The following is a 13503-nucleotide window of genomic DNA, read 5'->3' as shown; positions in this document are numbered from 1 at the left end:
TAATACCTATTCCTCTCAAACTATTCCAAAAATAGAGAATAGGAAGGAAAACTTCCAAATTCATTGTAAGAGGCCACATTACCCTGATACCAATACCAGATAAAACACACTACAAAAAACAAACAAACCAACATACAAAAACTACAGACCACTATCTCTGATGAACACAGATGCAAAAATATTCAAAATATAAGCAAATCAAATTGAACAATACATTAAAAAAAAAAATCATTCACCAGGGTACCTGGGTGGCTCAGGTGAGCATCTGACTAGGCTGAGCATCTAACTTCAGTTCAGGTCATGATATCACGGTTTGTGAGTTTGAGCCATATATGGGGTGCACTGCTGTCAGGGCAGAGCCTGCTTCGGATCATCTGTTCCCCCCCCCCCCCCAACACCTGCATTGTCTCTCTCAAAAATAAATAAATATTTTTAAAAAATCATTCAGCATGATTAAGTGTGATATATTCTAAGGATGCAAAGGTGGTTCAATATTTGCAAATCAATCAAGGTGATACATCACATTAACAAGAGAAAAGATAAAAACCATATGATCATCTCAAAAGATGCAAAAAATGCATTTAGCAAAGTACAACTTTCATTCATGACAAAAACTCTCAACAAAATAGGTTTAGAGGGAACTACTTCAATATAACACAGTCCATATACGACAAATCCACAGCTAACATCATACTCAGTAGTGAAAAACTAGGAGCTTTTCCTCCAAGATCAGGAACAGGACAAGCATGTCCACTCTTAACCACTTTTAGTCAACACAGTACTACTGGATATCCTACTCACTGTAATCAGACAAGAAATAAAAGGCATCCAAATTCGTAAGGAAGGAGTAAAACTTTATTTGCAGATGACATACTTGAAATAGAAAACTCTAAAGACATCACCAAAAAACTACTACAACTGATACATGGATTCAGGGAAGTCACAGGATATATAATTAATATACAGAAATCTACTGAATTTCTATGGCTAATAATGAAATAGCAGAAAGAGAAATTAGGAAAACAATCCCATTTACAATTGTACCAAAAAGAATAAGATACACAGGAATGAACTTAACCATGGAGGTGAAAGACCTGTACTCCAAAAAGTGTAAAACAATGATGAAAGAAAAACTGGACACAACAAACAAATGGAAAGATACTCCACGCTTGTAGATGGGAAGAATCAACATTAAGCTGTCTATATTATCCAAAGCAATCTATAAATTTAATGCAATCCCTATCAAAATACCAGTAATATTTTTCACAGACCTAGAACAAAAAACACTAGAATTTGTATGGAACCACAGAAGACCCCAAGTAGCCAAAGCAATCTTAAGGAGAAAACAAAGCTGGAGGTATCACAATCCCAGACTTGAAGATATATCACGAAGCTATAGTAATCAGAATAGTATGGTACTGGCACAAAAACAGACACATACACCAACAGAACAGAACAAAAGCCTAGAAATACACCCAACAACTCTACAACAAAGGAGGCAAGAATATACAACGGTGAAAAGATAATCTTCAACAAATGGTGCTGGGAAAACTGGACAGCTACATGCAAAAAAATGAAACTGGATCACTTTCTAACATCATACACAAAAATAAAACTCAAAATGGATTAAGTCCTAAATGTGAGACCTGAAACCATAAATATCTTAGAAGAGAACACAGGGAGTAATTTCTCTGACATCAGCCATAGAAACATTTTTCTAGATAGGTCTCCTTTGGCAGGGGAAACTAAAGCAAAAATAAACTATTAGGACTATACCAAATAAAATGCTTTTGTACAGCAAAGGAAACCATCAACAAAACAAAAAGGCCACCTACTGAATGGGAGAAGATATTTGCAAATGAGGTATCTGATAAGGGGTTAATATCCAAACTATATAAAAACCCCATACAACTCAACACCAAAAAAAACAAACCAATTAAAAAGTGGCCAGAGGACCTGAATAGACATTGTTCCAAATACAACATCCAGATGGCCAACAGACAGATGAAAAGATGCTCAACATCAGTCATCATCAGGGAAATGCAAATCAAAATCAAAATGAGTTATTACCTTACACCAGTCAGAAGAGCTAAAATCAAAAAAGACAAGAAATAACAAGTGTTGGTGAGGATCTGGAGAAGAAAGGAAACTTCATGCACTGTTGGTGGGAATATAAACTGGTAAGGCCACTGTGGAAAACAGTATGGAGGTTAGTCAAAAATTAAAAATAGAAACACCATATGATCCAGTAATTCCACTAATGGGCATTTACCCAAAGAAAACAAAAACAGTAATTGGAAAAGATACACGTAACCCTATGTTTAATGCAGCATGATTTACAATAGCTGAGATATGGAAGCAATGTGTCCATCAAAAGATGGATAAAGAAGAGGTAGTATGTGTGTGTATATGTAAAATGGATTATGCAGCCATAAAAAAGGATGAAATTGGGGCACTTGGGTGGCTCAGTGGGTTAAGCATCCAACTCTTGATTTTGGCTCAGGTCCTGATTTCATGGTTTGTGGGATCGAGCCCATGTCCAGCTCTGCGCTGACAGGGCAGAGCTTGCTGGGGATTCTCTCCTTCCTCGTATCTTCCATCATATCTCCAAATACGATACGACTCCACTCATAAGTGGAATGCAAAAAAACCAAAAACAAATGAACAAAAAGCAAAATCAGACCTACAGAGAACTGATAGGTGCCAGAGGGGAAGAGGGTGGGGCATTGGGCAAAATGGGTGAAAGAAAGAGGGAGAAACAGGCTTCCAGCTATGGAATGAATAAAACATGGAAATAAAAGTCACAGTATAAGGAATACAGTTAATGATACCGTATTGATGATGTAACGGGGCAGATGGTAGCTATACAAGATAAATGTAGCTTAATGTGTAAACATGTCAAATCACTAAGTTGTACACTTGAAAGTAATGAAGCATTGTGTATCAACTACAGTCAAAAAAAAATCAAAAGATAAAAGTACACTTATTGTGATGAACGCTGAGTAATGTATGAATTGTTGAATCATTATTAAATGCTACACCTGAAAGTAATAACACCATGTTAATTACACTTAAAAAAATCACACACAGTATTTAGCTTAAGGATTCTACTTCTGAGCAATTATTTGAAGGAAATAATCTAAAACGATGATAAAGATTTATTTGTAAATATATTCAATGAATATTATTTGTAATATAGAAACAAACAGTAAGTGGGAAATAATTATTCAAGTTATAGTAAGCTTATATTATGACTGTTACACAACTATTATAATAGTTCTTAAAAATATAGAGAAGTGCTTAGACTAAAATTTTAAATTAAAAAGATTAGTATTTAGGGGTGCCTGGGAGGCTCAGTTGGTTAAGCGTCCAACTTCGACTCAGATCATGATCTCATGGTTTGTGGGCTTGAGCCCCATGTCAGGTTCTGTACTGACAGCTCAGAGCCGGGAGCCTGCTTCAGATTCTGTGTCTCCCTCTCTCTCTCTGTCCCTCCCCAACTCATGCTCTGTCTCTGTCTTTCAAAAATGAACAAAAATGTTTAAAAAAAATTAAAAAAAAAAACAAAACTGGTATATAAGTGAATTCTCAACAGGAGGTATGTATAAAAAAAGACCAGGGAAAATTAGATACAAATATGACAAAAATGTTACCAGTGTGTGAAAAACATTGGGGATTATTTTATTTTTCTTCTTTATACTTTTTGGAAAATTTTTCTTCAATGAGCATGAATTACTTTTCTAATAGGAAAAACAGGAAAAAATGAAATGATTCTGTTTATCACATATGCTAACTTCCCCATCTGTGAACTATCAGTCATTTTATTTTCTAAATTCTGTATAAAATGGGTATTTTATAAAATTTAAACATTAGTTAAAAGATTATATATAGAAAAATGTTTCCAACTAAGTAAAAGCAATGTGTATACAAGGAGTAATGTGTAAAATACAAATTTGTACAGAAGATAAGCCATTAAATGCAAGAGCAGAAAGGAAACAGTGTTAAGCTGATGGATGAAAGATATTTTTTCACTTTTCAAAATGCAATTTAATGGGAATGTTATCCTGTCTTTCTGATAATTTAACAAAAATTATTTTTCACTTCTCATTAAAGAAATATTCATCTTATGCACTTAAAGAAGCCACACATACAAAAGTATCTTTAGGGGAATTTACAAGGAAGTTACACAATAAGAGCTTTTCTTCTAGTAACAAATCAGAAGGGATTAACCTATGTTTACTGTCTCAGGTAACATTTGCCTCGGCACTATTTACCACTAATATACCAATTGTATACAGTTCTTCTGAAGTGCCAAAGAGCATTATTCTTACCATATGAATCTTTGAAATTAAACATTAAATGCACTTTACAAGCTTATATATCAAATCATGGGTGGAATCAGAACATTTGGCCGACAAGTCAACATGACTGAGTGGTCCCACAGTGAAAGGGTTTCTGAAAGCAGTGAAAGTCAGTAGTAAAACTAACATGGAGTCCTCTACCTTTTAAGTTTAAATAAATTAGACTTTTTTCCAGCTTAAAATTTGACTTTTAAGGTATAAGAATTTATGTAATGAAATAAATTCTCATGAAGATTTAATTTGACTTTTCTAATGGTGGGTAAGGAAAACAGACTGGAGAAAAGGTAAATGTCACTACATTTTTAGATCCATAGAAATTGAACCGAGGATTATCATGACTATAAAAGAAATGATTAAAAACATTCTATCTTAAAAATTATTTAAATAAATAAAAAAAATGACAACTCAATTTTAAAAAATGGGCCAAAGGATAAAAACTCAATTTACAAAATAATTAACATATCTTATAAAAACCATGTAATTGGGGTGCCTGGGTGGCTCAGTGAGTTATTGTCTGACTTCGGCTCAGGTCATTATCTTAAGGCTCGTTAAGTTCGACCCCCTGTCAGGCTCTGTGCTGACAGCTTTTTCAAGCCTGGAGCCTGCTTTGGATTCTGTGTTTCCCTCTCTCTCTGGTCCTCCCTGCCTGCCCGCTTGTTCACTTTCTTTCTCTCTCTCAAAAATAAATAAAACATCAAAAATAAAATAAAACCATATAATCAAAGTAAATGAAAAATATTAAATCAGATATGTGAATTCAAATAAAAAAATATTATTTTCCCCTATCAACTGAGAAAAATGTTAAAAATCAATATTCCTGGCAAATGATTTCTTCCTGGTGAAACTTAACAGGTGCTACTTTTCTAGAGGGTAATTTGGCATCTCCTGCCCTAACACAGATGTAAGGACACACTCCTTGACCTAGGAAAGTACATTACCATGGGATTACTCTGAGGGAAAAATCAGATAAGCACACAGAGATAGATATAGATACAGATATATAAATATACAGGAATGCTTTCTGAAACATTATCTTAGAAAGTGAAACAGCAAGAGAGGGAAATAATCTAAATGTTCAACAATAGGAAATTGATCAAATAAAATACAATCATATGTAAGGATACTAATTAGCCACGCTTTAGACTTTTTTTTTTTTTTTTTAACTTGGGGAAATGGGAAGTCATTAAGTAAAAAAAAAAACATATGTATAGACAATATAAATTTCATTACTAACATATAAAATATATGTGAACAACTAAGAGGATATGAACCAAACATTAATAGCGGTGATGTCCTGGTCTGGATGGTGGCATTAAAGATGTTTATTTTCTTCTCTTTTCAACAATGTCTCCAATGAGCATGTGTTCCTTATGTTACTGGGGAACACACATAAATACTATGCCTATCTTAGAGAAGAACTTAAATTTTAGCATCATTTTTCAGTCTAATTCATCCAAGATTTATCACTTTAACTGTTAAAGTGTTTTTAAATGTTTTTTAAAATGATCTTCTGATGAAATCCCCAAAAGTAATTGCCTTTCATTCTTTTGAAAATCTCAAACTAGATATATACTGGCCATTTCTCGTTGGAGGGTGAGAAAGCATTCTCCACAAACCTTCTGTATAAAGGCATAGAAATACATTAAAAAAAAAAAACTTTTTTTCAAAAATATGGATGTAGAAGGTGAAAGAAGTCCTCGGTACACTAAATAGCAAAGAATGATCTTAGTGAATTTCTGGACTCCACTTGGCTCCAAGGAAACTGCCTCTGCCATCAGCAGTGGCCCGTAAGTCATATGTCATCATATGAATCCAGGAAGAGAGGCCAGTTTCAGTTATTTCCAAATAAATGTTTTCTTAATTGCCTGATATTGAGATAGAATTTCCCAGTAGAATTAGAATCAGAACACATTAAACTCTGTTAAAGTTAAAAATTTCTACAGAATATAAAAATTTACACAATTTCTATTTTGGATGTTTGTCCCCAACTACTCCCTCAAAAGAACAGATCATTTTGAGCAATATTTAGCAGAATAATTTGCCAACTATTACTTGCCTGGGGTGCCAAGAAACTAGAGAACAGTTTTTAATAAAGCATATATATTCCACGACAAATGTAATTTTCGTTTCAACACACTATAAAGACCATACATAGGCCCAGATATAAATACTAGTGATAATACTATTTGGTAAAAACAAGTCCTTCTGTTGTACATAGTACTCCTGCTAAATATGGAATATTTCACCGCACAAGATTATTACTAAGACTATTGAGAGGAGTCTTAAAACTTCAAAGCAAAATATAAAATTAAAATGTATTAAAAAAAAGTTAAGTTCTCTTCTTCAAGAAACATTGTGATCAGAGTGTATTATCTTCTCTTGTTTCTACCCTTGCTCTAAAAATGCAATTTTGATAATTTAACTATTTGGAAAGCTATAAAAATATATCTTAAGGTAGTACAGAATTATGCCTAAACTTAAAAGCCCCAAAATGCAGACAGCTTTTCAGTGAAAAAACAAACAAACAAACCAGTTTTCAGGCTGTCCTTGCTATCAGTTTTGCATTCCAGGTTCTCTTAAGGATAAGTAAGTAGCCCAACACTGAATTTCAGAACCTCTGTGAAACAGCTTCAAGATTCCACAAACCACACACTTACATGCTCTTTAGCCAAGCAATACAAGAGGAACGGTACTGAGGGAAATTTAATTATCTGTCACAGAAAAAATCTGAAAATAACTAATCGTTATTTTGGGGTGGTGATATTATGGGTAATTCTTTTCATTATCTATACTTTAAAATTTTTCAATTATAAACATGATTGATTTGATAATACATATTACTTTTTAATGTGAAAATAGTATCTTCTCACTTGGTAATTTCCCTTCTAGGAATTTACCTCCAAATTTCACTACCCACTCCTGCTCCCTCCCCCAGGAAAAAATGCACAGAGTTACATATACAAAGATTATTCACTGCAAATTATTTACTCTAAGTGAAAACTGGAAATTATGTAATGTTTAATAAGAAAAGTGTTAAATAAGAGGATTCATCCACTAGGTGAAACACTATGTAGCTATTAAAAATATTTTATGAAGTTAGATATATTAAGCAAAATACGCTATAATGATAAATGGAAAAAAGGATACAATTTATATAAGTGTATATAGTGTATGATCTCATCTATGAAAAAAAATTTTAAAGGCTAGAGGGAAATATGTCATAAGAATGATTTACTCCCACTGGTGGAGGAATTACACATGTACTCTTTGTACACTATATGCTTCTTTCTATTTTTTATAGTAAGACTCTATTTCTTTAATACAAAACAAAAAAAAAAAGTTTAAGGGCACAAACCACTTTTCTGGAATTTTATTTAACAGACAAAATCAACAACAACAAAAAAAACTAGCCATACAATTAGAAGGAAACAATTCCTTGCTAGCACAGTATTCATAAAATAAAACACTACTCAAGGACACACACAGCATAGCAAACTAGCAACCACTATTGCCTAAAATAGTTTAACAGTTTAAATGCTATTATTCTTTTCCCATTATGCTAATTTTACAAAATTAGCTACTCTAATTCATAAACCACAAACCAACACTACAAAGCTTTTCTGAAGTATTATATTAGGAAGCTGGATTCTACCACCACCTGCCTTGCCTTTTGTGTGCAAAATTTACATAGAGATCGAACATAAGAATACTGCTTCAGATGAGAATGTAATTACATTTCTTAAACAATGTTAAGCTACTTGATAGATTAGACCAAAATGAAGATCTCTTTTTGTGTACTGATTTTTCTTTTCCTAAAAGGCAAACAGTCTTGGATCTCCCAAGCTGTGTAGAAAATACATCATTCTTCCGTGATTCAGAACGAGTGACAGAGAAGTGCCAAGTGAAAATAACTGGGTCCCTGGAGTGCCTGGGTGGCTCAGTTGGTTAAGCACACAACTCATTTCAGTTCAGGTCTCGGTCTCAGGGTTCCTGGAATCGAGCCCTGCCCTGGGCTCTGCGCGCAGAGCTGAGCCTGCTTGAGATTCGCTCTCCCTCTCTCCTTGCCCCTCTCTCTCTCTTTCTCTCTCTCAAAAAATCAACATTAAAAAAAATAACGGGGTCCAATTTTTCATCACACAGACATTTAAATTAAGTCCTAAAATTTGCCATGGGTTCAAACTTGGAAAACAAGACCTCTAAGTTTTAAAACACAAACTTACATTGATTTTAAGACACACTATATCGAAGAGATTTCTATAAGCGTAAGTACGATCATGGTATTTATCTGACATTGTTCTTTACACCACTTTAATTTCTCTCACTGTAATTACTGTAATACGTTCAGCAATGAGAACCTAAAATAATAAAACGTTAAGGGTGCCACTAGCCATCTTATTTACAGTATTTGAGGTAGCTGTATTGATTGAAGACACAAATACTTATCCAGCGAATGAAGATAACAAAGACTGCTTTAAAAATCCTTATTAATAGTATACTTTAAGAAACAACTGTATCAGTGCTGTTGCTAAACAATTCTTAATGCAAATTACAGAGAAAGTTCACTGAACAACTCTCCAAAACTTCAGATCTACAAGAACTTTTTCTCTTCACTACCTTCCTATTTCCCTCATTCCTCTCAACTTTAAAATCGCCACTCACACCAAATTACCAGGAACATGCACCCATCTTAAATTCACATTATTTCTTATTATATGTTAAGGGCACCTTTTTTAAAAACCTTTTTTTAAAGTTTATTTTATTTTATTTTTTTTGAGAAAGAGACTGACAGAGCATGAGCGGGGGAGGGGCAGAGGGCGAGAGGGAGGGCAAGAGCCAGGATCCCCAGCAGGCTCCCCACTGTCCGGGCAGAGCCCCACCAGGGGCTGGAACCCACCAACCATGAGGTCAGAATGTGAGCTGAAAGCAAGTCCAAGGCTTAACGGACTGAGCTACCCAGGTGCCCCAAGGCCACCTTCTTTTGAAAAGCAAAGGGAGACAGGTGGGTTCTGTGGACTAGAAATTGAGCTTTTAAATTAAATCATTTTACACATGTATACGAGGATCTGAGCGATCTTTCAGGATCCAACCTGTGCCTTCAATTATAAAGGCATCGATCTCAGTATCTGATAGCGAAACCACCGTGCTGCTCCACAGTGCCCCCTAGCTCCACCATATATATCAGTTTAAAAGGCACTCGGTTTAAACTGTCAACCTCAAGCGAAAGTGTCACTCACACCAGCTCCACATAAACAGTTCTTAAATCGATACCGTATTATCTAAATTTGACCTAATAAATAACAGCTGAATTAATTAAACCTTGCAACCAACACTGTTAAAAGCTGATGAGAAAAAAAATTATGAACTAATGGGTTTGGAATTCAACCACATAAAAAATGTTCAGAAGTTCTGTAGACGTTTTCTTTAACGCACAATTGGTTCAATTTTTAGAGTCCATAAGCAAGGGCTCACATAAAGATATACAATTAAAAATGCCTTCTTTTAATGTAATTTATGGGGAAAGAGCAAGGCATTAGGCCATGGTTCTTTAGAGGGATGGCATCAATGTCTTCATTTTTAGCAATGCTGGGATCAGGATTAAGTAATCTCATTACAGTCCCATTATTTATCATTACAAACTTAGCATAATTGGTAACAATGGTAAATTTGTGACCTTGGTCCTGATACCAAAAAAATAAGTCAGATTCGGAATCCCTCAGGACTAGTGGGGGGGTGGGGGGGGGTGGAGAACAAAAACTGAAGATGACATAACGCCAGATGCCCCTACTTTTTGGAAATGGACTCCTTCACATTAAGCAAAACTTCCAAGAACAACAGCAACAAAAATGACTCAAGTTTTCAAATGTCCTTCACCTTACATAGCCATTCTGGGGGGGGAAAAAAAAAAAGTCCTAGGTTATTGCATATTCAAGCTGTAGTGCATTTGCACTAATAAGGGGAAAAACTGAATAGGGTGAAAACCGGGTAGAAAAAAAAAAAATACTGAAAAAGGACGAAACTCCAGACCAACTACAATAAGGCAGGGTAGAGTACGTCAAAAACACAAGGTTTTATTCTAAAGAATGGTTTTGTTTCAACTGTTTTTCTGAAGTATTTAATTTGCACGTCTTAAAATAGAGACCCTGAGGAGAGCAGCTTGAGGCAGTGAAAGGAAGGGGGGCGGGTTAGGTAAGAACAGAGACTCGTGAGAAGATATGTGCGGTGCATTAGAATGTGCAGCGGAGGGCGGGGGGGGGGGGGGGTTGCAGGATTCAGCGTCGGGAAGCAGTTGAGGGCTTTAGGAGTAGAGAGGCGGCCTCAGATGTGGCTTAAGGAACGCGTCTTCGCAGCCAGAACGCACACCTGGTTAAGGGACAACCTAGGCGAAGAAAGACCGAGCCACCGACTGTGCAAAGGCAAGGGATGACCATTTTAACACCAGTTCTATTGTCTGGAGTATTAGATGGAAATGCCTCAGGCACGAGATCAAGCGAGGCTGACACCAGATCCGAGACGCTGTCGGGCAAAAGCAGGGAGACAAGATGGACAATGGCCGGCCGGGCATTCCCGGCCACCGGCCCCCCCCCCCCCCGTCCTCGCCGGGCCAAGGAGGGGCGCCCCGGTCATGGGGGCCGCGCGATGCCCCGTCGCGGGAGTCCGGGCGCAGGCGGCCCCGTCCCTCGCCGCGCAGCCCGGGAGCACCCAGACTTCCCCTCCCACCCCACCCCCCAGCTGAAAGCAGGGAAGACGCGGAACTTGGGCTCTGGAGCGGAGGCCACGGACCAGGTCACGGCCCGGGTGGGAGGCTCTGGGCGAAATTCTGTGTGGCCACCGAGGGTGGCGTAGAAAAGGCAAAGCCCCGGCTGGTCGGGTTACTGATTGGACGACACTCGACTCCGGGGGAGCGGGCCCCGAGCCCTTCGGCGCTCACCGACCCCCTGAACCTCCCAGGTCCTCACTGTCCCAGGCCCCTCGCCTCAGCTGGAGACCCAGCCCCCCCTACCCCACCCCCCCGCTGCAGCCGCCCCTCCCGGCCAACAGCTCCTCTCCCGGACCCTCGCCTCGGACGCTCCCGCCGAGCCCCGGGCCGCACCTCCGTCTTGGTGATCCGGTGCCGCCCCAGCTTCACCACAGCGAAGTTACCCTTGCCCAGCGTGCCCTCGATGTCGTAGAACCCCACCCGGACCGGCCCGCGCTGCAAGTGCTTCGGGCCATCCGCCATGACCATGCTGGGCCCCGCTGCTAGACACGGCGGACTGGAGCGCGGGCTGGCGGGCCGGCGGCGCGGCTGGGCTCCGGCGACGCCGCTCCGCTCGCTCCCTCGCTCACTCCCTCCCGCTCCGCAGGGCCCAGCCAGGCGCGCGCCGCCGCTGACGTGCGCCGACGTCAGGGGGCCGGGGCTGGGAGGCGGGGGCGGGCCCGGGCCTCGATTGGTCACCATGGCGACCGGAGCACCGCCGACGTCGGCGGCGGGGAGGGAGGGAAGACGGGCGGGGCCTGGACGGCGCGTTCTTTCCGGACTCCGGTGCCCGGGGTTCTCGACTGCCTCGCGGCTGCCAGGGGCGGGGTCGCCGCCTGGCCCGCCCAGTTCCTCGGCCACCCAGACGAAGGGCAAGAGCGAGCCCTGGTGGGCGGAACGGAGGGGTGCAGAGACCTGGCCCGGGTCTGCGGTCTCCTTCCCCTGCCTCGGCGTTCTCCGCCTACCTGGGGAGCTTCCCGCCAAAACCGCTCACCTGTGACTGCATTTGGCACCGGGCAAGAACTGTGGCTGAGCAACGCGTTGCTCACAGGCTCCTTTCTTTGTATCCTTTTCTCGTCTGTTTTTGCAGAAATCCCTCCACCTTTTGATGTCTCTGAGGAATCTTTCTGATAGCAGGGTCGCTTATAGACACACAGGATGTCGGCGTTTGAAAAGACACTAGAGATCACTTAATCCAGGGATTTGGAGCCTCAAATGGGCTTCAGAGTCTCAGCCCGCCTAAAATGTATGCGAATGTTTGCTTTCTGGAGATGGTCTGTGGGGAGATGGGACCGTAGCTTTTGTCGGATTCGCAAACGTGTCGGTGACCCTGAAAAGGTTAAGAAATACCTGTCTAATCCAATTTCTTTTCAGATGATGAATCAAGCCCCAAAGAATGAAGGGAATTGCCAGGGTCATGCAGATCATGGTAGAATTAGGATTGCAAATCACCACACACCAGTCTAACGTGTGGCGGCCCCAGGAAACAGGAACAGTGTTCTTGTAATATTTTGAAATGTATTACATGGCGCCAGATCTTGCTTTCTAAATGCCAATCTCTACTAAAAGGAACCAGACTCTGAAGAAATGGCTGATTCGAGGTCAGAAAGATGGAAAGTATAAAATGTCCTTGAAGGTCTTGTGCCAGTAAGCAAGATTTTCGAGGAATGGTGAGCACACATCAAAAGGAAACGAGCCGGTTTGACGCTAACTCCACCTACCAAGACTGGGACAATTAGAGCACCATGAATGAATAATGATAAAAATGAAATTCATTGTGTCATAATTCAAAAAAGAATACACAAGTGCATATTTAATCTTAAACTGTTAAATAAATATAAAGGTGGGGGGAGAAATAACTTTTTGACAGTTGATGCACTGGAAGAAATGGTAGGAAATCACCATTTTGCAACCATTGTAGTAATTGATTCAGATATGGAATTCTCAATAGATTTAAAAATTATAAAATAGATGTTAAAATCCCTGAGACAGGATATTTACACACTCTCAAAGTATCCTCAGGTTTCTTATTCATTACAAAGTGACAAAATGGCACCTTTACAGTGGAGAAATCTGACAGACAACACCCTAACAAATAATCAAAGTTAACGTCACCACTTATGGGATAAAAATGACATGATGTGCCTTCTGATGTGAGATACTGACAAGGATACAGTGTCTCTTATATAGTATCTCACTCAAAAATCCATGTTCTGAATCTAATCACAATGAAACAATTAGAAAAATGCAAATTAAGAAATAGTCTACTCACCCATTGGCCTATACTCAAAAAAAAAAAAAAAAAAAAAAGTCAGTGTCATGAATGATAAAGGCTAAAAACCCATTATAGATTTAAGTAAAGAGACCTGCCACTAAAGCCAACATGTAATTTTGAATTGTAAGAAA

At 39.1% G+C, this 13503-nt stretch overlaps 1 protein-coding gene across 2 annotated transcripts in view; it reads right to left on the bottom strand.

Annotated features, from left to right (window-relative positions):
- SIK2 (salt inducible kinase 2) overlaps positions 1–11760 on the bottom strand; it is a 124154-nt gene extending 112394 nt beyond the window's left edge. The window contains exon 1 of one of the 2 annotated variants that reach the window (XM_045482754.1): positions 11452–11760. In XM_045482754.1, the coding sequence (XP_045338710.1) occupies positions 11452–11586 (135 nt within the window). In that variant the 5' untranslated portion in view covers positions 11587–11760. The remainder of the gene's footprint in view (positions 1–11451) is intronic. The other variant, XM_045482755.1, reaches the window with a different exon arrangement.
- Positions 11761–13503: the final 1743 nt, after the last annotated feature.

Source organism: Leopardus geoffroyi, chromosome D1 (assembly GCF_018350155.1).
Source record: "Leopardus geoffroyi isolate Oge1 chromosome D1, O.geoffroyi_Oge1_pat1.0, whole genome shotgun sequence".
Classification (NCBI taxonomy): domain Eukaryota; kingdom Metazoa; phylum Chordata; class Mammalia; order Carnivora; family Felidae; genus Leopardus; species Leopardus geoffroyi.
Note: the sequence above shows the minus strand (reverse complement) of the source record. Positions and strands in the feature narration are given on the sequence as shown.